The sequence below is a fragment of the Ailuropoda melanoleuca genome, chromosome 15 (genome assembly GCF_002007445.2).
Source record: "Ailuropoda melanoleuca isolate Jingjing chromosome 15, ASM200744v2, whole genome shotgun sequence".
Taxonomy (NCBI): domain Eukaryota; kingdom Metazoa; phylum Chordata; class Mammalia; order Carnivora; family Ursidae; genus Ailuropoda; species Ailuropoda melanoleuca.
This window is the reverse complement of record NC_048232.1, coordinates 16,152,371-16,177,761: the sequence shown is the minus strand read 5'-3', so window position 1 is coordinate 16,177,761 and position 25,391 is coordinate 16,152,371. Positions and strand designations below refer to the sequence as shown.

Here is a 25,391-nt window from a genome sequence, read left to right as displayed (position 1 = left end):
AGCTTTATCGAAGGCAACATTTTTAGGGCAAAAAGGAATTATTAATTATTAAAGTGAGAAAAAGATATTTAAAGACCTAATTCGCAGTAACAGTGCCTTTGTTGAATCCTAACTTGAATCAATGTTATAGGGGAAGATCTGGGAAAATTATGCAAGTCACTGTGAGAAAAAATTCATTTTATACCTAGTGTTTAAGCAACGTATCTTTTCAAATAGATGGAGGGTTTCAAGGATTCCTCTACTAATGACAGTGTTTATTTTCAGAGTAAAGTATAAAGTAAATAGATAAATAAGTCACACTTCAAAGAAAATTGACATTTACCAAGATCACCAAAATACACATATATTAAAAATAGACCTTGTCTTTGATGTTTATTTCACATTATCTAAGTACATCCAGTTATGCAAATTTACATTTTTATTTCACATCTTTGTGTTCCTGATATACATATAACAGGACAAAGAACACATTTGCAAGATTCAGGCTGGAAAACCTTGGTCAGAGAAAACAAGATTCTCAGCTGCCTCCTTCTTTCTGCATGTGTACAAATACAGTTCTAAATAACCGAAGTAAAAATCAAGATTGGTAAGAGAAAACAGTGACTAAGTTTTCATGCCACCCGAGGTTATTGGTACTTGATTTTTTAAACGGCCTTCTAATCTCCGAATTACAATTCAACAGGTAACATTTCTTTGGGAGCTCCTTAAACTATTTCAGGAAGCTTAGGTCTCTGGGGTTCTTCTAACCCGCATGGGGTTGACACTCGCTACACAGCAGTGATGCTTAAATTTTAAGTTGGCATTCCTGTGCCGTGTGTTCACCTAAGCTGTTTTTTCAAGTGGTAGTCAATATCCTTATCCCTCTGTTGTGAAAATCCCTTGCCAGACTAGAACATGAGCAATTATTTCTTCAATTAGGCAAAGAAAAAGGATAGGCCAGGTCAATACAGTACTACTTTTAAAGAAAACAATCACATTGCATTAAAGACCTTAACATTTTAGTTATAATGTTATGAAATTCAAATATACCTAAATCACATTAGGATACTAGATGCCTGCATGTTCATTCTGTTCAATGTTGCCCACGAGATCTTTCATATCACTAGTTCCTGGACTTGATCTGCTGTTAAAATAGAGAGTGTTTTCAAAAGTGTTCTCTTGAGGTAAGTGCACACGTCTTTTCTTATAAAAGAAATACGCTGCGAGGCCAGCACCTGTTATGATTAGGAGGACCACCATGACGACGACTCCTGCCACGCTGGAAGACTGTTTGGAAGGGCCCATCTTCCTTGGGTCAGCTAGGAATGAATAAAATCATGAGGAGAAAGGTGGAGGGAAGCAAAAGGTAGAATGCTATGGAGAACAGGACAGATTTTTTTTTTGGAAAAGCTAAATTGCATAAATGTCCTTTCGTGTCAAATATTCTTTGACATTCGTCAGATGGAAACGCAGGACATGAAAACAGGAGTCCGTGTGGCATCAAGGATTATTTTAGAAGTTAAGATTATTATTCAGTTGCAGGAATATTCCATCTGTTAGTCCATGTTTTTTTGTTTTGTTTTTTAAAGATTTATCTATTTGTTTGAGAGAGAGAGAAAGAGAGTGAGAGCGAGAGCATGGGGAGAGGCAGAGAGAATCCCAAGCAGACTCTGCACTGAGCATGGAGCCCTGCCCAGGGCTCGATCCCAGGACCCATGAGATCATGATCCAAGCTGAAACCAGGAGTCGGGTGCTCAACCAACTGAGCCACCCAGGGACCCCACTTACCATCAATGTCTTAAAATATGTACACCTGTTTCCAAAAAAAGGTAAGGCTCCTTACAAATACATCATATGAAGATAAATAGAATAGTGATGATAATGATGATCTTTTTAAGAAAGCAAGGGAGAAAATTAGGGAAAAGAGAAAATAAGAGTGGTGGGAATCTGAACTCAGGAGTATGATGACTTAACAAATAGCACCCAGGAGGCTAATACGGTTTGCAGGCAAACCATACATCTCACTGAGTTTTTTTTAGCTGCCAACAAAATTGGTGAAGTAAGGTCAGTTACCCTTAGTTACCAGATACAAGTTGTCTATAAAAATAAAATTGAAAACATTGCTTAAAAAAAAAAACCCACAAGGATTCCTGAGAGAAACGTCTCCTGTGGTTTCCACAAGGCACCTCTGGAATGCAGCAATGTCTTCAATCATCACTGTGGTAAAAACACCAACCTGACTCCAAGGTCTGCTTTCCTAGGGCATCATTCAAGGGAGGTCGATGACACAAGGACAAAGTCTAATGTAGCTCACGCAATCGTACCAAGAGTACAGGGGCATATGAAGGGATTATTAGGGTTTTTAAAACAAGCAAACTATTGATATATTACGAATACAGAACTTAAAATTTCATAATGGTCTTACCTTTTGTTGTAATTAATGTGTGAGTAGGTTCAATGTCAACAACTGTGAAATAAAAAAATTAATTAAATACTTTAAAAACCCATAATAATTGCATTCAGGTAGGGACTATTATTTCGTTCATAGATACAAGGAATCCTCCATATCTGGTTCGTGGTGATATGCTATATAGAGATAGACGATAGAGGGTAGATAAAGAGAATCTAGAAGACGTATGTGCATATGTATGTATTCATACATACATACACTGCACCAAAGTGTCTCAAACAGAGCTAGAAAAGACTGAAGAAGTACACAAGTCCAAAATAATAAAATCTACTGGGGGATAGAGTGTTAATGTATCTAATCCATTTATTTAAATCTATTATCTAATTAATAATTTTATCTCTCAGGAAGGATATTATGTGAAGTGGAATGGCATAAAATATTATTAAAATCTAGAGAGTAACCACATCGTGGGCATAGAACACTATTAATTCCACCAATCCCTATCTTTACATGATCTGCCACTTAATCTCAAAAGAAGGTTTAATTGGTTTTACATGATTTATTCCATAGTAATCCCTAATCCCTTCTGGTTTGGTGGAGATGACAAACTTTACCCCTTTTCCTTTGATGCTGTAAGGCTTTTGTAAACTCACCCTCCAAACCGCCTGCAACTTCACAGTCCATATGCCTGGGTATCCCATCATAAATGTCTTGATATACCAAAATTATTCCGTCAGCCACACAGGGTATGCTCCCTCAGAGCTGTGGACAACTGGTCAGCAGGGCAGACTGGATTTTCCACTTAGGCAGGGGGAGAGTTTGCATGGGACCTGTAACTGCATTATAATCCCACACCTGACCCCTTAATAGTTGAAAGAAATAATGGCCTGTGAACATAGGTACTGCAAGGAAAATTCTTACTTACTTTTTGGTCTCTTACAAATATATCCTTTGTAGGAAGAACAGTGAACAGTATTCCAAAATCCAGACGATGCGGTTAAAGCTACACAATCATTTCGTTCACTAGAGGGATCTCCTGTGTTCCAGTTGGCAAAGGAGACTGGATTGTTGTTCACCCACAACCACTTCCCTGATGATCAGAAAAAGTCAGTAAAAACAGAAGCTAAAAATCACCCATCTTCAAAAAAATTCAACCTATTCTTGCACAATTTCTCAGCATATTATTTTATACTATAATCAATAGTTATTTACAACCAGACTTTTAGTATGCAAGATTATAATGACCAATTATTACAGAGAAAAAAAATGAAAAGAGTATGTTTCTTATATAGCTTAGTTCAAAATTGATTCCTAGTTAGTACAAACACATATACTTATCCTTCCCTAATTTTCTTTCTGGCAAAAGATAGAAATTATTTTTTTAAAGCTCTTAAACTAACTTAGCTACAGAAAACACTCTTTTAATCAACAGCCTTCAAGAAAGCATAATATGTGAGTCACTTAAACTTTCAGTTCTTATTTTAAATGAAAATACAAGTTCGAATTTTCAAACTCTTCATAAATTAATCGTTACTTAAGGCAAGAGTTTCTGGAATGGAAAACTTGTTTTGCACAGAACATTTTGAAATATCTGTGATTAGATAATTGTTCTGCAAATTCACCTTCAACATTTCTGAACAATCCTATCCAAAAATTGGTTTTGCTTTGAAGTGGCTCTACTCGATAGGATAGAAAACTTGATTCAGCAGCACTTTCAATGGAAGCCAAAGAGGAGCCTGCAAAGTATAAAAAACAACACAATTTAAGTACTAAATTTTAAGTACTAAAAATATATTTACAATATTTTACAATGACAGTATTGATAGTAAGAGCAATAAAAATCACCCCAACATCTCCACTTAAGGGGAAGAATTCCAAAGAGTAGACATTTGACTTCTCAAAATTTCAGTTTCCCTTCTGAAAATATGATTTTGGGGTGGGGGGACTGGGTGGCTCACTCATGTAAGCCGCCAACTCTTGATTTTGGCTCAAGTCACGATCTCAGGGTCATGAGATGCAGCCCTGCATTGGGCTCCGCACTAGGCATGGAACCTGCTTAAGATTCTCTCTCTCCCTCTGCCCCTCCCCTGCTCATGCACTCTTAAAAAAAAAAGGATGATTTTTTTTTTTAAGCATAATTTTTGTACAAGCCCTGAACGAGCTGTTGCAGGACACGTGAAGACCAGTAGGACAATGTGTCTTTTTGTTTGTTTGTTTTAAAACTCTGCTTTAATGTTTCACAGGCACTTCAAGCTCAACATGTACAAAACAAAACTCATTAAATTCTTGCCTAGTAATCGTATTTCTCCTTAGCTGTTACATATCAGCAAGCAGCAGCCTCTTTCCACTTGCTCAAGCCTGAACGTGAGAGTCATTCTTGACTTCCACCCTTTCTAATGCTTATGCCCACATTCTGTTGATTTTACTGCTTAAATATTTGTCACACCTGTCTGCTTCTCTCTGTTTCTACTACGTCTACCTTAAGAATGGCCACTCGCATCTCATACTCAAATTATTGCAATAGCTCTTGTGGCAGACAGAATCTACGATGGCTCGTTTTGATCCCTGCCTCTTGATATTTAAGCATTTATGTAACATCCTCCTCTTGAGTGTGGGTTTGGGTATAGCGACGTGTGTGTGTGTGTGTGTGTGTGTGTGTGAATTTTTTTTTTATTTGAGTACAGTTGACACATACTGTTACATTAGTTCCAGGGGTACAACCCAGTGACTTGACAAGTGTATATATTATGCTATGTTCACCACAAGTCTAGTTACCATCTCTTCCATTACATCAACTATAATATCACTGCATTCTTTTTGCTCTGCCTTTATTCCCTTTACTTACTCATTCCATAACTGGAGGCCTGTATCGTTCCCTCTCTCACCTTCACCCATTTTGCCCAACCTTCTACCTTCCTGCCCTCTTGAACAAACCATCAGTTTGTTCTCTGTATTTACGGTACTGATTCTGCTTTTTGTTTGTTTCTTATTTTTTCCGATTCCATTTATGAGTGGAATCATATGGCATTTGTCAGACTTATTTCACTTGGCAAAATACCCTCTAGGTCCATCCATGTTGTCTCAAAAAAAGCTCAATCTCATCCTTTTTATGGCTGTGTAATATTCCAGTGTGTGTGTTTGTATGTGTGCATGTGTGTGTGTATTTTCCTTATCCATTTGTCTACTGATGGACACTTAGGTTGCTTCCATGTCTTGGTTATTATAAATAATGCTAAAATTAACATAGGGGTGCATATATCTTTTTGAGGTAGCATTTTTGTTTTCTCTGGGTAAATACCCAATACTGGAATTATTGGATGATATAATAGTTCTATTTTTAATTTTTTGATGAATTTCCATATTGTTTTCCACAGTGGCTGCACCAATTTACATTCCCACCAACAGTGCATGGGGGTTCCTTTTTCTCCACATCCTCTCCAACACTTGTTCTTTTCCTTTTGATTTTAGCCATGCTGACAGTTGTCAGATGGCATCTCATTGTGGTTTGATTTGCATTTCCCTCATGATGAGTGATGTTGAACATCTTTTCATGTGTCTGTTGGCTGTCTGGATGTCTTCTTTAGAAAAATGTCTATCCAGGTCATCGTAGAGTATGTCTTAACAAGGTTATGGTTCAGGAGATAACATAGATAGATGGGTGGATTAGAAGAAAAAATAAGTGCGATATGTAACTGACATGTCAAATAGGGAGAAGATGTGTTTTAGGTGGAGCAACTAAAGGGGAGCATGGAGAAAATAGAATTTAAAATATTAAGAAGCATAGGATTTCAATTGGAAAGAATAGAAAATAATAAAGAGAAGGAATGAGAGAGGAGACAGAGAGAGGAAGGCATAGAGCTTCCTCAAGAATGTGGCACGCAGATACGTGGATTCGTCCATATTTGATTTATGATGATATGATATAGACAAATGATGGATAGATAGATCTATCTACTGGAAGGAACTTAGACTGTTAATAGATGCCTCAGTTTGGAGGGACTACTCTGGTCAACAGGTGAAAAAAAGATTTGGGTTAGGCTTCCCTGCAGATGCAAAGAGATGGGTATTTAAGGTAGTGATAAGAACACTTAGTTTTTTCAGGCAGCAGGATTAATTATGAGTCCCGCTGTTAGGTATAGGACTGTACAAAGTAACGAGAGAGGGGAAAACTGAAAGACGGTCTAGATCACTATGGTATCAACATCTCACATTACATTAGGGTTGATTGAGTGTTGGCATTAGAGTTTATAGCAAAAATCCATAGCTTTATAATGATAACAACTTTATAATAATAACAATAATACATTTTAAGCACTTTATTCCAGACATTTCACATTGTGCTTTACAAGTATGATCTCACTAGGAATTTATAACCACCTTATTAAATGAGCACTACTGTTACCTCACTTTATAGATAAGGACCCAAAAGTACAGAGGGAAAGTAATTTGTCAAGATCCCAATAATAGTGGAGGGCTGAGTCATAACATGATCCAGGCATTCTGAATCTCAAAACCCTACACTTAACCGTATGCCTGCAAGACAGGTTCCTGGGTCCTGTATAACCCCCTTGATGATTGTTTTTATTGCATGATTATATACTCCACTGTTTAATATATTTCAAAGATAATAACCATTTCAAAATACTTGTGACATGTTTTGATAAATGAGAATCATTCATTTTATTTACAGGAAAACATAGTCACCTAAAATTGAAAACAAATTTTCTCCACATTCATTGCAATTAAAAAAAAAAAACAGCAACATGAAGGAAAAATATTTTTTAATTAAAAAATTCCAAAGCAGACTTCGGTGACACCATAAGGAATGGCAGAGTTAAGTGTCCGTGAAAATCCTGTCCTCTACAAAAGCAGAAAGAACACTGACAAATTTCAGAACCCTAAAAATTAATCAGCAGCTTGTAACAATCCAGAAAGTATTTATTTGAAAAATATTCAGTCTTTGGATGAAGAGTGAGCTTCATGGTGTTTTAACTTGTTCTAATCTCATTGCCTTATCCTCAGCTCTCTATTTACCTTAAAAACAAACAGCACCCAAATCACAGTGAAAACCAGCAGCCTAGAAGCCACTGGAATAGTCAGAATGGGGTTGGAGCTCTTTCAAAGTCCCAATTCAAAGAATTTCCATTATTTTATCTCTCTGACAGTTCCATGGAAAGTCTCACTTGCAAAGCTTGGCTTTATTTGTTCTAATTCAGAACTCGACGGTGTAAACAGCCTTCTTTCTGAGGGCATTTTTCAAAAACTTTCAGGGGCAATTGTCTAACATCACAGATGTCTGAGGCAGGGATAACAGGTGAGGAAAAGAAGATAACAAAGAAAAAAAGCTTACAGGGAAAAATGGGAATAAGAGGTCCATAGTGAGCTCCAAAAAACTTCAATCCATTCTTGGGAATTTAGAAGGCGACCGACATCTACTGGGGCATGTACACACCAGGGACCACATGCATGCTTATGAAAAATTTGAAGGACTCCTAAGCTCTCATCCCTGGCTAACCTTGAGGGTCTGCACAAACAGGAAGTGAGGACTAAGGCAGAGTTTTAAGCTACTTGAATGAATGTGGAAAGCAAGATCTTCAGGCAGAGTCCCTCAGGAAAACCTGGGAGACTTACTGGTTCTAGGCATTTAAAGAAATCTGTTTCCAATCATTAGCTGACCACTAAACTAACTGAGTATGACTGCAGTGACCACACATGAAAAAGAATACAAACTTTACAGAATTAGTGAAGGAAAATCTCTAAACCAGAAGGAAACAACACAGAGCAACAACAGTATACTCTGTGGGATGGAAAGAATCTCATTGCCAGAGTTGCCCATCATATTATTTAAAATGTCCAGTTTTCAGAAAAAAATTACAGGAAATGCAAAAAACAATAAGGTATGGCCTATATCCATGAAAAGAAGCTGTCAATACGAACTGTTCCTGAGAAAGCCACACCTTCGGTTTACCAAAGACCAAATCAACTATGTTAAAGAAATAAAGGAAAACATGTGTAAAAAATGAAAAAAAAAAAAAAAAGTATGAGTAATGTCTCACCAAATAGAGAATACTGAGAGAGAGATGGAAATTATTTCTTAAAGTTCTGGAGTTGAAAATCACAATAATTGAAAGGAAAAATATACCAGAGCAGCCTAACAGCAGATTTGATTAAGCAAAAGAAATAACCAAAAAAATGAAAACAGGTAAATTGAAATTATCCAGTGTGAATAATGGGGGGAAAAAAGGAAAAATTTACAGAGCCTCCAAGATTAGTGAGACATCATCAAGTATATCAAAACATACTTAATGGGTGCCTGAGAAGGAAAAGAGAAAGAGGCAAAAAGAATACTTGAAGAAATAATGGTCAAAAATTCTGAAATTTGATGGAAAACATTAGTGTACACATCTAGGAAACTCCACATCTATCCAAGCGCCAAGTAAGGTAACTGCAAGGAAATTCACATTGCAAACTATCAAAAGATAGAGATTCTTAAAATTAGCAAGAGAGAAGTAACTCATCATGTACAAGAGATCCTCAAAAAAAAACTAACACTGATTTCTCAACAACCAGGGAGGCCAGAGGGCAGTGCACGAGATACTAAAAAAGTCTGGAAAAAAAAAAATGATTGTTGACTAGCAACTTTCTATCCAGCAGAACTATCCTTCAAAAGTGAGGGGAAAATTAAGACATCCCTAGATAAACATGCCCATTTTTCAGCCTTCTCTTGGAGAGGGACTGACTGCATCCTTTACAACCCACTGCCCTGTGGTCCAGCTGCTAATTTGCATGCATCTAGGGTCAAGATGTGATCTTCCACAGAGCCTGGGGGGTATCTGGTGAGTACTTCCGCCACCTTTTTTCTCTGGCTTGGCTCAATGACAAAAGCAGGTCACCAATATTTCTATGGAAGGAGCATGTACACACACCTGGCTTACATACTTTCCTAGCTGCTACTTGAGGGTCTGGCATACAGTTATGTGCTGACTGTGATTTTCTCCTTTGGAACATCATAGGACCCTTGCACACACTCAACTACTGGGAGCCACTAAAAAAAAAAAAAAATAGATGGCAGTGTAGACCATCACAAAGGTTTGAGAGACAAGCAGGAGGTTGGGTTGGGTTGACTGATGAGGTTCATCGCCTACATGACACCAGACTTTCAAAACTGGGAGTGGTGTTTGTTTTATGCAATGTGCAGAAACCAACACAGAGAGCCAAGGAAAATGAAGAAAAGGAGAAATATGTTCCAAACAAAAGAACAAGATAAATCTCCAAACGGATCTTAATGAAACAGAGATGACTGATTCATCTGACAGAGTTCAAAATAACAGTTATAAAGATGCTCACTGAGGTCAAAAAAGCAATGCACAAAGTGAACATTTCAACAAAGAGAAAGAAAGAATCTAAAAGTACCAAACAGAAATCACAGGGTTAGATAATGGAACTGAAACACAACGATAGTGGGATTCAACAGCAGACCAGATACAGTGGAAGCAAGAAACAATGGCCTAGAAGAAGGGGGAGTCAAATATATCCAGAGGAGTAAAAAGAAGAAAACAGGTGGTAAGCTCCTTGTCATTCTTCTTGGGGATAATTTTTTTTTTTATATATTTGACACCAAAAGCAAAAGCAACAAAACCAAAAATACATAAATGGGACTGCAACAAACTAAAAAGCTTCTGCACAGCCAAGGAAACCATCAACAAAATGAAAAGGCAACCTATGGAAGGGGAGAAAATATTTGCAAACTGCATAGCCTAATAAAGGTTTAATATCTAAAATACACGAGGAACTTACATAACTCAATAGCAAAAAAACAAATGGCCCAATTGAAAAATAGGCAAATAGAACTGAATAGACATTTTTTTCCCCCAAAGAAGACTTAAAAATGGCAAACAGGTACATCAAAAAATTTTCAACGTCACTAATCATCAAGGAAATACAAATCAAAACCATGATGGGATGAGGCATCACCTCACACCTGTTGGACTGGCTATTATCAAAAAGATGAGATAAATGCTAGCAAGGCTATGGAGAGAAGAGACCCCTTGTACACTGTTGGTGGGGAAGTATACTGATACAGCCCCTATGGAAAACAGCATGGAGTTTCCGCAAGAAATTAAAGATAGAACTATCGTATGATACAGCAGTCCCATTTCTGGGTATATATATCCAAAGGCAATGAAATCACTTCTCAAAGATACCTCTCTACTCCCATGTTCACTGCAGTATTCACAACAGCCACAGTACAAAAACAACCTAAGTATCCATCAACAGATGAATGCATAAGGAAAATGTTGTATGTGTACATATATGTATACTACACATACACAGTATATATATCTGTGTGTATATATGTGTGTGTATACATACGTGTGTATATATATACATATATATACACATGTATTTGTGACATATGTATTTATTTATTTGTGACGACACTGACTAACCACATTATTCTAAGGAAATAAGCCACACAGAGACAGATGAATACTCCATGGTATCACTTATATGTGGAATTAAAAAAAAAAAAAAAACAGAAAGAATGGTGGTTGCCAGGGACCGTGGGGTGGGGTGGGGGAAAAATGGGAGATGCTGGTGAAAGGGTACAATGTTTCAGTTACAAGATAAATAAGGTTTTAGGATCGAATGGATAATATGGTGACTATAGCTGATAATGTCGTATTATAAAATTGAGATTTGCCAAGACAGTAGAACGTAAGCGTTCTCACCAGAAAAGAAAAGAAAATGGGTAAATACGTGATATGATAGATATGTTAATTAACTTGATGGTGAGAATCCCTTCCCAATGTACACCTGTATCAAATCATCACATTGTGCACTTTAAATGCCTTATAATTTTATTTATCGATTATACCGCAATAGAACTAAGGGAGAAAAAAGCCTGAAAGTAAAAAAAAAAAAAAAGTCCAAACTCAAGGTTGACTTTTGAATGAATTTGAAGGAAACGAGAATATAGCTCTTGTGTGTGTGTGTATGTATATATATATATATATATATATATATATATATATATCACTGTTGGATAAAGAACACGGACTTAGAAGATAACCAAAATTTAGGAAAAGAAGAATTCAGTAATTTTTTTAAAGTGGGATTTAATTAAGTGGATTTTTAAATGCACTCTGAAAAATTAACTTTAATATTTTTATTTTGAGAGGAACATTATCCATCTATGTCATGTCTATTTGAATTTTGTCTTGTTTTTCTTCACAGATAAGATAATCAGAGCTAAATGCTTTTCTATTAACAGTCAAGCAAAATGGTTCCGGGGCACTGTGGAACCCAAGTTTCTAATGAGAAGAGGTGAACACAGCACTCTGGACAACTGAGAATGACAATCCTAACAATTTAGAATATTAGGGCAGAAAGTAAGAAAGACTTGTTCAGCAACGATTACTTTCTACTGTAATTCTTTAAAATTTTGAGGCTACAATGTTATAAATCACATGGGAGGGGCATGATGTTGCCCATTCTGTTACAATATAAATTATGGAGAAACATAAACAGGTGTTCTCACATCCCATATGATTCTAATGTACCGTGTTATTAGTACCATGGTAGTCCAGAATAGATGATGATGGGATTTTCTTACAGTAAATGTGGCACTTACCCATTCGGAGGCATTCCAGAGAGGCTTGACCCCAGTTTCTTGTGTATGACGATTCAATATAGTAGCAGTGACTGTGGAAAGGAATCCACGCTGTGTGCTCTGACTCGGGGCATCTTCCAGGCAGCTGTGGGGGCTCGGTGGCAGGGTTTTCTGTTCATAAAAAGACATTTAAAGTAAAATAGGGGGGCCTGGGTGGCACAACGGTTAAGCGTCTGACTTCGGCTCAGGGCGTGATCCCGGCGTTGTGGGATCGAGCCCCACATCAGGCTCCTCCACTATGAGCCTGCTTCTTCCTCTCCCACTCCTGCTGCTTGTGTTCCCTCTCTCGCTGGCTGTCTCTATCTCTATCAAATAAATAAATAAAATCTTTAAAAAATAGAAATTAAAAAAATAAAGTAAAATAAAACCTGAAGTTTCTGTAGTATAATAGTGTAGCAGCTAAGGAAAATTTTATCACCAATCATTATTTTTTAAAAAGGTTCCCTAAAAACAATTTGCCAAGAGAGTCCCCCTTCAAGACAATTTTTCTGGAATCTTAACCCCTATTAACACTTGTTAGCTGTGACTGATGTCTGTGATATAACGAAATGTGACAGTTAAAACTCTAGGCCTGTATCCTTATTCACTTCTAGGACTGTATTCTAGGAAAGCTAAAACCATAATATCACTGACTCTGATTAATCTATTTGCATTCTGATAAGAATTATTTTGATACAGGTGTGCTGTTGATATAAAAGGTAATCGTGATTTCCAGACAAATCTGACATCATAGATTCAGAGGATAATCTCAATAATAAAAATTCAGAAATCCAAAAAGTGCAAATGAACTCTAGCACTGAAGAAAATTTTCTATCTCCATTATTCGGATCTCTAGGCATTTGTCTATTTCCAAGTCAGTCTTTTGTGAGGTGAAGGGATATGTTTTAGTATCTTATTCTTAAGACCCCCAAGACATGTTACTGTTTAATAATACCAATAATGAGCTTGTTGAGAAAATTTCAAATCCCTCGATTGTTTTTGTGTATTCAATTACCATCTGATCTTTTGCAGAGAAAATAAAAACTTTCATTGCAGGACGCTGTCTTCCAGTAGCCTTCAGAATCCATATAAACGCAGGCTGATTTCAGTCTGGGCTCATCGGCAGCCCAGTTAGTATACCTCACCCTCCACTTGTCAGTCCAAGCATACTCGTTATTGGTCTGCAGGGAGGAAAACACCGCTAACATGGAGTCTTGCCTCAGTTAGAAAACACCAAGAGCCATATGCACCCCACTGGTCATAGCAGCATTGTCCACAATAGCCAAATCGTGGAAGGAACCGAGATGCCCTTCAACAGATGACTGGATTAAGAAGTTGGTCCATATATACAATGGAATATAACTCAGCTATCAGAAAGAACGAGTTCTCAACATTTGCTGCAACATGGACGGCACTGGAGGAGATAATGCTAAGTGAAATAAGTCAAGCAGAGAAAGACAATTATCATATGATTTCTCTCATCTATGGAACATAAGAACTGGGAAGATCGGTAGGGGAAGAAAGGGATAAAGAAAGGGGGGGGTAATCAGAAGGGGGAATGAAGCATGAGAGACTATGGACTCTGAGAAACAAACTGAGGGCCTCAGAGGGGAGGGGGGTGGGGGAATGGGATAGACTGGAGATGGGTAGTAAGGAGGGCACGTATTGCATGGTGCACTGGGTGTTATACGCAACTAATGAATCATCGAACTTTACATTGGAAACCGGGGATGTACGGTATGGTGAGTAACATAATATAATTAAAAAAACATTAAAAAAAAAAAAAGAAAGCACCAAAAGAACCCAGGGAGGAGTAAAAGTGCATTTAGGACTGTGATTGGACCAACAATCGTCAACATTTCAGAACAAAAAGGACATTACAAGTCATTTCTACCAACTTAAATTCAGGGGTTGTTACTTTTCTTTTAGAGAGACTCTTGGAGTTCCCCATAACTACACCCTTGAAAGCTACTTTGAAAAACACAGACTTAGAAAAACCGATGTCTTACTCTATGAAACTCTTTCTTCACAGGTTTTCAGTGTAAAATACAAATTTTGTCTTCAGAACAAATAAAATATTTATTGTATTATCACTGAAATAATAAAAATTAAGTAATTTTCACTGAACTTACTAGACCTTAGAGAGAAATACTAATCTCTTCTGATCTTCTCCCTGAACTTAATAGACCTTGGAGAGAAATACTAATCTCTTCTGATCTCATTTTTTAGTTTTTTAAAAAGTGCACACGACAAATGACAGGCGAGTTCAGATGGACAGGTAACAGAGGAGCCTAGGGGTCTTGCTTTCCAGCAAGGTGGTCTTTCAACAAATCATGACAGTAATTTTTACACAGCTGATTGTTTTATTCAATTTTCACACTTACTTTCTTATTAAATTTAGTAGAATGAATTTATGATCACATATCAGTTACTAACATCAAAAATATTACTTATCAATAATATCCTTTTAACAGTCTAAGAGAGAATTTACAAGTAATGCCTAAAAAATATGATATATATAGTATTAAAGAGATAAATGAATTTTGAAATAATTCAAATAGTCTCCATTTTAACTGCATTATTTAATTTACCAAGCCAATTACCAAAGATTTAATGACAAAAGCAAAAGCATGTGTTATCCCAAGTTAAGATTTTGTAGTATTCTATCATGTTTAATCAAATAATGCTTACATAGTCATTAATTCCACAGACATAAGGAAGATAATACTACTGTTTTAATTATAAATATTGGTATGGTGGAAAAGCTGCTTAATCTCTCTAAAAATAAATAAAAGCCTATTTTAAACTCACGAGAGAATTGTGACCATGTCTATGAGAAGAAAATGAGTGAACTATCAAGCAAATTAATCCATAAAAACAGAGTCAACATAGACATAAAAATGTCTTGCCTAAGTTTAATCACAAAAATCATTATGGAACCACTTACTTTTAAATATTTATTTCCCTACTCAGGAATTACTCTGAGCACGAAGTGTACGTTTTGATCTCTGTAGCACAGCATTAGAAGCTCTATCACTCTGACGCCAACCTACTTTCCAGTTCTATCTCCTGTCTTTTCCTCTCTTCGTGGTTCTCCTTCCTTGTGTTCCACCACCCTAGACTACTTCTATAAAGTCCACTTTCTCTGAGGAGCCTCCTCAGCCTTCTTCCCTGACTCAGCCCATCCCTTTTCCCTCCTCTTGTTAGCACTTTAATATACCTCTCTTCGACATTTTCGATCTTGTCTCTTAGTTACTTGCAGACATCCCTATTTCTTCTATTAGGAAGTTTGCTGGCTGGCTAGCGAAATAGATGGAGGATAGACGGATCACAGGGCATCAGAGAAAACTCGGAGGGATATTTCGGCAACTTCATCACCACTCTTAGTTCTGTGCCCACAGCCCCCGCCTGCCACCCCAATCCTCTGCCAACATGCCTTTTTCTTTTACGGAACACAGAGAATTGACTGCAGTGAAATTCTTCACACAACTTAAGGACTGATAACTCTAGAATGGCTTGCCACAAAAAATAAGAAGTGTCCTCATGATCCAAGAACCATGCCCCTGATCTGCTTGCTTAATTCCGATGGCATAGTTGTAATTGGGACACTAGAGAGGAGTTAGTTAATAAATACAAATGCTTAGATGCAGAATCTAATTTTAATATTCAAAAGCAATATTAAAGTTAATATAAGCTATATAAATCTTAGTTTGATTTCTGACACATATCACTAGCTTGCTAGATCCTTGAAAGCATTGGATCCTTGCAAGATTGGGTCTAGTTCATGTCAGCATCATATGTATCTCCCAGTACAGTGTCTTACATATAACACATGTGCAGCAGAATGAATAGAAAGAGAATCATGCTTAATCACAATTTATCAATCATGTCAAGTCACACATGCTTCCGGCATCTTACCAAGTTGCTGTTCAGGGCGATCCACACAGGTTCATTAAATCTTTGCATTTGCATCCACGCAAATGCATTGCTGTAGGGATCGAGAATGCTAGCAATAAGGGAACTGTGAAGCTTGCAATACTTCTCTGCTTCATGCCACTCTAATTTTAATTTCATGAGTGAATAGTTACTTTCACCATATTTAATAAAGCCATCTGTTGGAATTGTTGTTGGAGGATTAGGCAAGGAAGAGTCTGGAATAAAAAAATTCGTCTTCATTAGCATTATCAATATACATTACTTTGAGCGTTAATGGTACACTTCGTCCACTACCGTATCTTGTACATTATAAAAATAATCAGAATAGCATAAATCTAAACCATCGGGTGCTAAAAATATTTTCATGAGTCATTTCACACTGAAAAACAAAGTTCTGTTTTTTAAGCAGTATGGCTGGTTGAATGAAATAATTTCCAAACTGTATTTAGACCATTAGTATAGATACGTGATCAAGTTTCTAAACTAAAATAAAAAACCCAAAAACCAAAAAATGGAAAAAAGCAAATAAAACCAAAAAGCTTGCAAATTCAACGAAATCTAGTATCTGAATGAAATCACACAGTTTAATCCCATCAATTAAAGAATATCTATCATCCTGTCATTACTAATCTTTATTTTATCATCTTGGTCATATTTCAAGGTCACCAACAGTCTTCCTCCCCCTCCTCTGTCTGTTGCACCCTCTCCATGAATTTGCATCTATTTGTATCTATTTGACTCTACCTGTTAGTAATGCACCTTTGGGAACTGGCTTTAAGTTTTGGCATGACGCCAGACACCAGTCCTGGGCTCATTGAACCCCTATCCCAGGATCAGGCTTTTCTCCTACTGATGATTGCCTATGCCCTTCATCCAGGCCTCCCATATCTTAACCAAACTGACTCAGGGGCTAGAGCCCTTCTATGCAGAGCCACTTTGGCTTTCTGAACTTTTTTCCTCAGTCCTCCAGCATGGGTTTCTAATGGCTGTTGTAGGCCCATCCATCCTTTGTGCCACTTACTGTCAACACCCCAAAAAAGATCTTCTTTCTGTGTCCCCTAATGGATGGATGCCCTAAAGTGAGAGGTTAGTGAATGACAGCCACAGGGTGAAATCTGGTCTGTTGTCTGTTTTTGAAGCCAATGAGCCAAGAATTGCTTTTAAATGGCTGACAAAAAATAATAATAATAATAATGAAATAAGAATAATTTTTGTGACATGTAAACATTATATGAAATCCAAATTTGTGTCTATAAATAAAGTTTTATTGGATCACAGCCACGTTCACTTGTTTACATGTTGTCTATGACTGCCTAGTATCATGTCAGGGTTGAGTAGTTGCAACAGAGAATGCATATTTACAGCCTAAAATATTTACAATGTGTCTCTCTACAGGAAAAAAAATGCCAGCTCCTAGTCTAGGGTTCTACATGTCCTTGCCTACCAATTTTGTCTTGGCTAATTCTCAGACGTGTTCCACTATATACCGCCCTAATCTACCATCTGCCTTGTTCTATCACTATCCAAATGCCAAACGTGCTTTTGATTACGCCTAGTGTGGTAATGACTTTATTTTGGCAAGGGGCACCTTCCCCTTTCTACTGCTGTTGCTGCCACCTTGTGTTAGTAGAAGAATATCATCAAACCAAGAGACCCAGATCAGCACCCTCACATGGTACAGCTTGAAGAGACTGAATAATCTTACAATTTACCAACTCGGGGAGGTCTGGGTTTGTCTTAATACCTGCGGAGGATTTGGGGGCCACTAAACGTGGCAAATGAGGCTTGAAAGCTTAAAAAAAAGTTTCACAGACAGCTATATGCAATTAGGAAACAGCTCATCTGTCCAATTGGCTTGTTTATTAACACATTCATAAAATAATTATAAGGAAAAACTAAAATATTGAGAGGTTATTTTCAGGTGGTTGGATTGTGGGCGACTTTTTCCCCTTCTTTATGCTTTTCTGCATTTTCTAAAACATCAACAAATATGTGTTACATATTTTTTAAAAGTTTTAAAATGGCTAAATATATAAAACATATTTTTAAAAATATATATTCATATATTACATATATATGAATGAAAACACAAATGTATATGTGAATGATAAATATTTTTTATTTCTCAATAAACTTTTATCAGTGGCAAATAGTCTATCACTTAAGTGTATAATAAGGAGAAAAAGATTTTCAAAGAGCTTGTGAGTCGTCCTTCACTCCTGGAAGGATAGTCCCTCCTTTCCTCAAAACAGAGACTCAGATGGTATGTGTGCATTTCTGGTGGCCTAAGATTCTGGTACCATAGGACATAGCACAGAGGCAAAGCGACAGGTCCTGGACCAGCTTCTGAATTAATGAAAGTTTAGAATTTCTGCAGTACTTTTCAATCATCTGAAAATAGCATAAGTGATTTTCACTCTTGGTCATGAGTTGACCTTAGCTCCCGGATTCCCTAGAAAGTGTAGAAAAATTGATTTGATGTATTAGAAGAAGTACCTTCTAATTTGAACTCTAAGAGCTGTTCTCAGGATGAGAGCAGCTCACCCCACCCTGCACCTTCCTCTCTAAACCATCTTTTAATTTCTGACCCTCTTTTTCTGTAGCTAGCCATTCGTATTCTTCTTTCGCTGGAGACTAAAGCGCGTACAACCATAATCTGGACTCTCAGTAATTATGCACATTTTCTGTTTTATTTTTGTTTAACTATAGGGCTTCTTAAGATACAAAATGAAACACAAATCCGATATCTACATTTTTAGGGGTGCCTGGCTGGCTCAGTTGGTAGAATATGAGACTCTTGATCTCGGGGTTGTGAGTTCAAGTCCCACATGGTGTATAGAGATTACTTAAAAGCTTAAAAAAAAAAAGATATCTAAACTTTTAAAGGCAGAGGATACAGAACCAATGAGGCATATATGATGTTATGTGCCACTGGTTCTAAAATTAGGCAAGCAGAAACAAAGTATTCTTATTGTGACATTTTTTAAAAGGTACAGGTAAGTGAAAATCCTACATTTCTTACGAAGTTGGAAAAAGTTCCAACTTCAAGTGTAATCTGCACAAAATTTTTTGGTAACGGATGAAGGGGTACGCTCATGAATAGTTTCTAGAAAATGTCCCCCTTTTTCTCTGTCACAGGCACCCATGGATTGAGGTGAGAAACAATTGCATGAGAATAGCCATTCTTTAAATAAAACTTTATGTCTTTAGAGCAGTTTAAGGTTTACAGCAAAATTGAGAAGAAGGTTATTTTTTAAAAAAAAATATTAAATAACCCCAGCTCTATGGGCAGGCGAGGTTTAGTAGAACTTACCGGAAAGTGTCTGGCATATGTAACCCCGCTTACTGTCACACGTGTCATCCATCCATTTTCCTGCATCCCTTGATTTCCCTCCAATAATAACCACACAGTCAGCCTGTACATTTTCAGAGAAAGGAAAATAAAAAGCAGTGTGAATCAAAAATTGTTTAAATCAATTCGTTATTAAGCCAAAAAAAATCCCTCATTCCTAACCACCAAATTTAAAGACCATCCTAAATCATTTACAGTTACATTCAATTCATCCTTACTTGCCATGCAACTGCTCGCACTTTCCATGTGGACCTCTTACACTGAACTATTTTTAATTAAAAATCAGATAGCTCTGGATAATTTTAGAGACAGGTCTGAGAAACTTCGCTATCAGAAATGGCATTAATCTCTAACAAAATTTAGCAATCAAATCTTAGGAGAACACAATATCTTCTCTGTATAAATTCTCATGATTCAAGCCCCAAAACAGTAGCCTACCGTAAAAGAGAAGTAAGTATAATCTATATTTTTCATTGCTAATTTAATTTATACAAGTATCATTATGGGTTCAGAGCAAATTGCTGGTGTGTAGCTAGAAAGTTGCACACATTATTTGCCATCTTACAGGGAAGTATGCCAGGCTGGAAAGAGTTTTCTATTTTTTATTGTGAATATGTTTGCAATATCAAGCTTCGTAGGACAGTCTATGAGCCGAATCAAGTAAAAAAGTCATGAAACCTGCACCTGCCAAAGTTTTCAACCAATGTCAGATGAAGATTTTGATTTATCATGTGTTGGGCTTCTTTAACCCATCAGTTCTAATAATTATAGCTCACACCTGTAATATCTGACATTGTTGAGTACTATATACATATTAATTCCTGTAAACTCACATCCATCCTTAGGTTGGTACTATGAGTATGCCCATTTCATAGATGAGAGATCCGAGGCACCTGTTCATTGGGGCGCAGGTTAACTTGCCCACGGTTATACAGCTAATAAATAAGAGGCAGGATTCAAACCCCAAGCATTCTGTCTCCTGGCAGAGACCTGAGCCACTGCACTGCCCTGCTTCCCAACAAGTGAGGAATTCAAAGCGTACTGTAAGCAGGGTTTCTTGTTGAGAAAGAGCCTCAAAGGAAGGGAAGATTGTCCTTGAACGGACAGAATGACTGGAACTTCTCTCCAGTAATGAAGAGTAGGCCAGCATGCCAATGATGAGAGCAGAAAGATGGAAAGAACCCAATCCTTGGCTTTATCCCCCTCATTCCCTGATCCGTAGCTTACAAATGCTGCTCTGGCTGCCTTTGCAACCTTCCAGCCTCCAGCCTCATTAACCCACGAACTTCAACTCCCAGGAACTCCCAAGCCTACATTTAGATGCTCCACTCATTCCCATCTTCCTTCTTAACTATTCTTATCTTGCATTATCCTGGCTTACAGCCTATGCTCTACTCCAGAAAACCTGTACAGAGCAAGCATGTTTCCACCACAAAAGGCATATGAAAAGTTCTCTCACGCTCTGTTTATCACACTGAATTTAATCCTCTTCATCTTTCAAGTCCTGAAATTGTAACAACACAGTATGTGTATTTTGATTCCATTTTTTTGTGAAATAAACTTTCTATTTTTCACAAAGAAAAAGCCTAAAAATAAATTCAACAAAAAATTAACAGTGTTTTTCCCCTGGATGGTGAGATTACGGATTTTGCTTTTGTTGTTTCTGCTTGTCTTTATGTTCTCAAAACAAAAAAAACTTAGGCAAAAATAAGATTTTTTTGCTTTACACAAAATTCACCTCTGATCTAGAAATTTTTTTAAGCAAACCTCACCCCACTCCATTCTAGTTCAACTTCTTCAGTAAGTTTTCAGCGCTCAGGAATGAAATGAAGATTCAAAGAATTTCTCCAAAGAAAATCACTAACCCGTCACCTAAATATATCTACCCTACACAGAGCTCACCCAATTAATTATCATAAAGGCACCATTTTGATCAGATCATTTTTCTACTCTAACCTTTTTTTGCTGCCCATCTGACAAAGTCCAAACTCATTCCCAGGGCAATTAAATTTCTCTAAATCCTGCTGTCAACCTTTCAAAGTTTATTCCTACTTCTTTTCTGTATAAAAGCCCTGCTATATCCCAAGTCATTTACTCCTGCCCAGACCCACCTGGTGCCTTTTTCTTGAAGACTTTATGCACCTTGCCCACTTAGCATGGTGTTTCCCACCTCCCACACCCAACTTCTCCAATCACTGTTTTAAACCTCTTGAGGAAAAGACCCATAGTTGATTCTTTCTCATATTCCTTCTCTGCATCAAATGAAAGGCTCCCTAAATAAGTATTGACTGCTTAGATCATTCCTTCCCACAGTAGGCTTCTTTCCTTCTAATTGCTACAGGGCTTTATCATTGATCCTGTCATCATACAGTTGCATTTCTTAACTCTCTTCTTTCCTGTATCAGACTTGCAGTCTAACATGAATATAAGCTTCTTTAAGGTCAGAATGAAATCTTCTGTTTCTCCATGTTTTTCTCAATGCCTAGTGTGGTGTTTAGCATGGACTGGTTGACTGTTCAATGATGCAAGATTAAAAGTACTAAAATAAACACTCGCCTGTCTCTTAGGTTAATGTACGAGAGCAGCTAGCATGGGGTTTGGCACATGGTAAGTACTCTACAAATGGCAGCTCAGTCAGGATAACTTCTATCTTTAGAAGGAGTAGTGCTGCCAATCATACAGCCCTCATACTACAAGCTTCAAGGGTTAGAGGCAGCTGATACAAATAAAATTGATAACTCTGAGTTCAAGTGTACATCCTGACCGAGAACATAGATCCAGGCTGGAGCTGGCTTTCCCATCCCTTGAGACCATCACCACCTACCCCACAAGTTGAAGAGTTTGTAATTGAATTTATACGCCTTCCCTCAAGGCTGGCTCAGTCTGAAACACTTAAGATTTGTGAGAATGAACCAGATCAAGGAGAACTCTGGTGGATTTTTTACAGAAGATGAATCACTAATAGGCTGACTCCAAGCAGGCCGACAGTACACAGAGAGGTGACCTGAAACTGATATTTACATCTTCATAGGAAAGACTGCTCCTTCTTCCACCAGGATAACCTTTCCCCCAGTTTGTGTAATGAACTCCTCGCCCATCCGTCCAAAGGAACGTGTGCTCTGAATTCACGTCATTCAGCCCAGTCCAGGCATTAAAAGTGGAGTTCTTCATATGATAAGTAAGAAATGCTGAAAGAAAGTTCCACAAGATAATTTCAGCCTTTGGGGGAAAATACTCAAAATACGGAAAATATTCAAAATACATAATTTTAAAATACTGAGTATGTGATTAAGGTCTTTACTATTATTTAAAACCACTTACCAGGAAAACAAACACATTCTAACCCTAGTATTACCTTATCAATTCAGTTCGTACTTTGGAAAGTTTCATATAATAAAAGTCTAGGTTTTATCGGGGCCACTGCAGATAAATGGACAGGCTGGACTGTGCCCAAGGGCAGTGGGGAACTGGGACAAGGGTGGCTGAGTCCACCCAATGCCCCGTGCAACACGTTTCTTTCTCATATTTCTCATACACCCCAATCTGGGCTGTGGCTGCCTGCCGTCCTGCAGACAGAGATACTGTTTCTAATTCATACACACTCATCCTATGAGTTAGCAGGTGTCCTGATTCTTTAAATAAAATAATCTGATCCTAAAAACTAGGGGGCAAACAGACTTTTAATTCAGAAAACTTCCAAAAATGAAACCTACTTGTCAAAACAAGAAGCATGAGGCTGTCAAGTTATCACGACTTTGGATTTCCAAGTCATAAGAGCTACCCAGTTGGAACCCTCACCCCCGGGCAGCAACTGCTAAGGGGTCAGTGGCCATCCACCCTGTGTGCTTGGACCAGGGGGGCACCCTGACACTAAGCACTTGCATTATTAGGAGAGAAGATCTAGAAAAATGCAGAGAAGGTAGAGCCAGTGTGGCCTCTTTCTTCCTTGCTCATTCTGTGGCAGAGAGGAGGGTGGTAAATATCCAGAAGCTGTAAAAGGCTTCAATGAACACGTGCCCCATCCCTTGTCTATGTGCCCTTGCGTGTGCCCCCCACGCCACCTGGCTGCCTGCCAGGAGCCGAGGATGCCCAGGTGAATGAACACCAACCGGACAGAACACCTTACAACACTTAATGCTTATACTCGACTCCTGAATGCACATAGGAGACTGAGTGACTAAGCATCTGGGTCACGCAAAGGAAATGCAAAATAGAGAGAAGCCCAAAGAGATACAATTATCTGTTTCTTCATGAAACAAACATTTCCACGGAAAGGCCATTGTTACATGTTTATTTTCCTGCTAGGGTTCCAGAGGCAGTGACCGCTCTGCTCAGAGGTTTGCTTCTTTCTCAACTGAAGGTAAAAGGGAAATTTTTTTTCCTTTCAACATTTTTCAGAGGGAGAAGAGCATGGCTAGATATTTATTTTGGTTTTATTTTATTTCCTAAATAAGGTCTTAACTTTCCCCATCCCCAAATTAAAATGCATGTGGAAAAGGACTACCTGCCAGTATTTCAGCACTGACTTTTTTTCTGCCAACAACCACAATAAAACTTCAACAACGTGTGCCGGTTTTGCCAGGAATAATGTTATTTTATCTGAAAATTGTTTCCTTCTGCACATCTCTATTACACAGGTTCTAATTTTGTGATGCCAGGAATCAGCACTTTGTGGTTAAGAGAAGAAATCAATTATTATGTTTCTCTGCTGGGTAGCTAAGCCCAAAATGTGGTAGGCCAGTTGGAGAAATATGAATATTCTATTCTGAAAATGTTTCTATTGTGTGCTATGGTTTGACCCTTTTCTTTCGGTGTCTGGCGAGTTGCTGAACTTGACAAAGGCTCTCAGTGAAACCTTGGTTGATTTATTGTGTCATGTGTTCCAAGAGAGCACTGGCGGCACTTACGGAATAGAGAAAACATTTGAGAGATGGCCGGAGAGTGTTCCTGGGGCTTTCTTTGTATATTTTCTGAGACATACCATGTCTTCCAGGTAATGATTTTGGAAGTCAACCTCAAACCCAAAAGGGAATTTAGAAATTATGCAGTTCCCCATCTCCCCCTTAACAACGCACATAAATTCATTCGTACAAATATTTACTGAACATCTTTCATGCTATGTACCATTCTGACTACAGCATCCAGTTGAGAACGTTCCAACGTAAGCATTTTCACAGCTCTGTAGAGAACTCACAAAGCAGCTCATTTAATCAGTTCTAATTGTGAGAACGACCTCGCAATTTTGAGCCTAAATCTATTTCTTTGTAACAGCCATTCATTTGTCCTAAGTCTTCATTCTGGAACGATACGGGTCTACACCTTCTCTTTTCATAGCCCACACCCCCTCTTTCCAGGCTGTGAAAGCAGAAGGTCTCTCAAATATGCCTCACTTGCTGCCTGCAGAGCTTCCAAACCCTCCACGAATTTAGTTACTGCATCACATCCGGCTGGTCTGGTCTGCAGGTGGCCAGCATCCTCCTCCAAGTGATAAGTCACTAATCCAGCTTAGTATCTATTTCCGGTAAGGCAGCCATGAAAAGACCATGCAAAACTGGTCAACTATCTTTCTCTTGACAATATACTGAACTTTACAATCTGCTATATGGATATGATGAGTTTTCTCCTTCAGTGTTTTCTTCAAAGCTCTGGTTTATCTTTATGTTTTATCGGGGGGGAAAAGTCCCAATTTGTTCAAATTTCCTATTTAAAAATCAGTTTTATTGCATTTTAAGGTATGTGATCAAGTGATTAGAATTGCTAATTTTCCATTTCACTCCTAGAACTACTCAACTTCCTTGGCTCTTTGGGGAATAAACTCGTTTGGTGGAAACAGAATGGAATGTAAGTTGAAGGAGCCAGTTTGATTCCCAACCCTCCCGCTTAGCAGTGGGTTCCCTGAACACCACTTCCTCATTCACAAGTGGGGTGATGATAACTGGCTTAGCAGAGTTGTCCTAACAATGAAAAAGGTCTTTCTATGTTAAATGCCCAGGGTGGTGCCTATAACTGAATAAAATAGTTCTCCATGTGAGTTTGGGTTCTCTCCCCTGTCTAGAGTTTAT

General features: G+C 37.8%; 1 protein-coding gene across 2 annotated transcripts in view; it reads right to left on the bottom strand.

Moving 5' to 3' along the window:
• Positions 1–242: 242 nt before the first annotated feature.
• The window catches only part of MRC1 (mannose receptor C-type 1), a 92,684-nt gene continuing 67,535 nt past the window's right edge, over positions 243–25,391 (bottom strand). The window contains exons 22-30 of one of the 2 annotated variants that reach the window (XM_002918637.4): positions 22,351–22,517; positions 19,291–19,393; positions 15,960–16,192; positions 13,057–13,222; positions 12,024–12,173; positions 4,012–4,125; positions 3,315–3,479; positions 2,405–2,446; positions 243–1,298 (exon numbers count right to left, since the gene is read on the bottom strand). In XM_002918637.4, coding sequence (XP_002918683.1) covers positions 1,048–1,298; positions 2,405–2,446; positions 3,315–3,479; positions 4,012–4,125; positions 12,024–12,173; positions 13,057–13,222; positions 15,960–16,192; positions 19,291–19,393; positions 22,351–22,517 — 1,391 coding nt within the window. In that variant the 3' untranslated portion in view covers positions 243–1,047. Of the gene's footprint in view, positions 1,299–2,404; positions 2,447–3,314; positions 3,480–4,011; positions 4,126–12,023; positions 12,174–13,056; positions 13,223–15,959; positions 16,193–19,290; positions 19,394–22,350; positions 22,518–25,391 lie in introns of those variants that run through there. The other variant, XR_002142553.2, reaches the window with a different exon arrangement.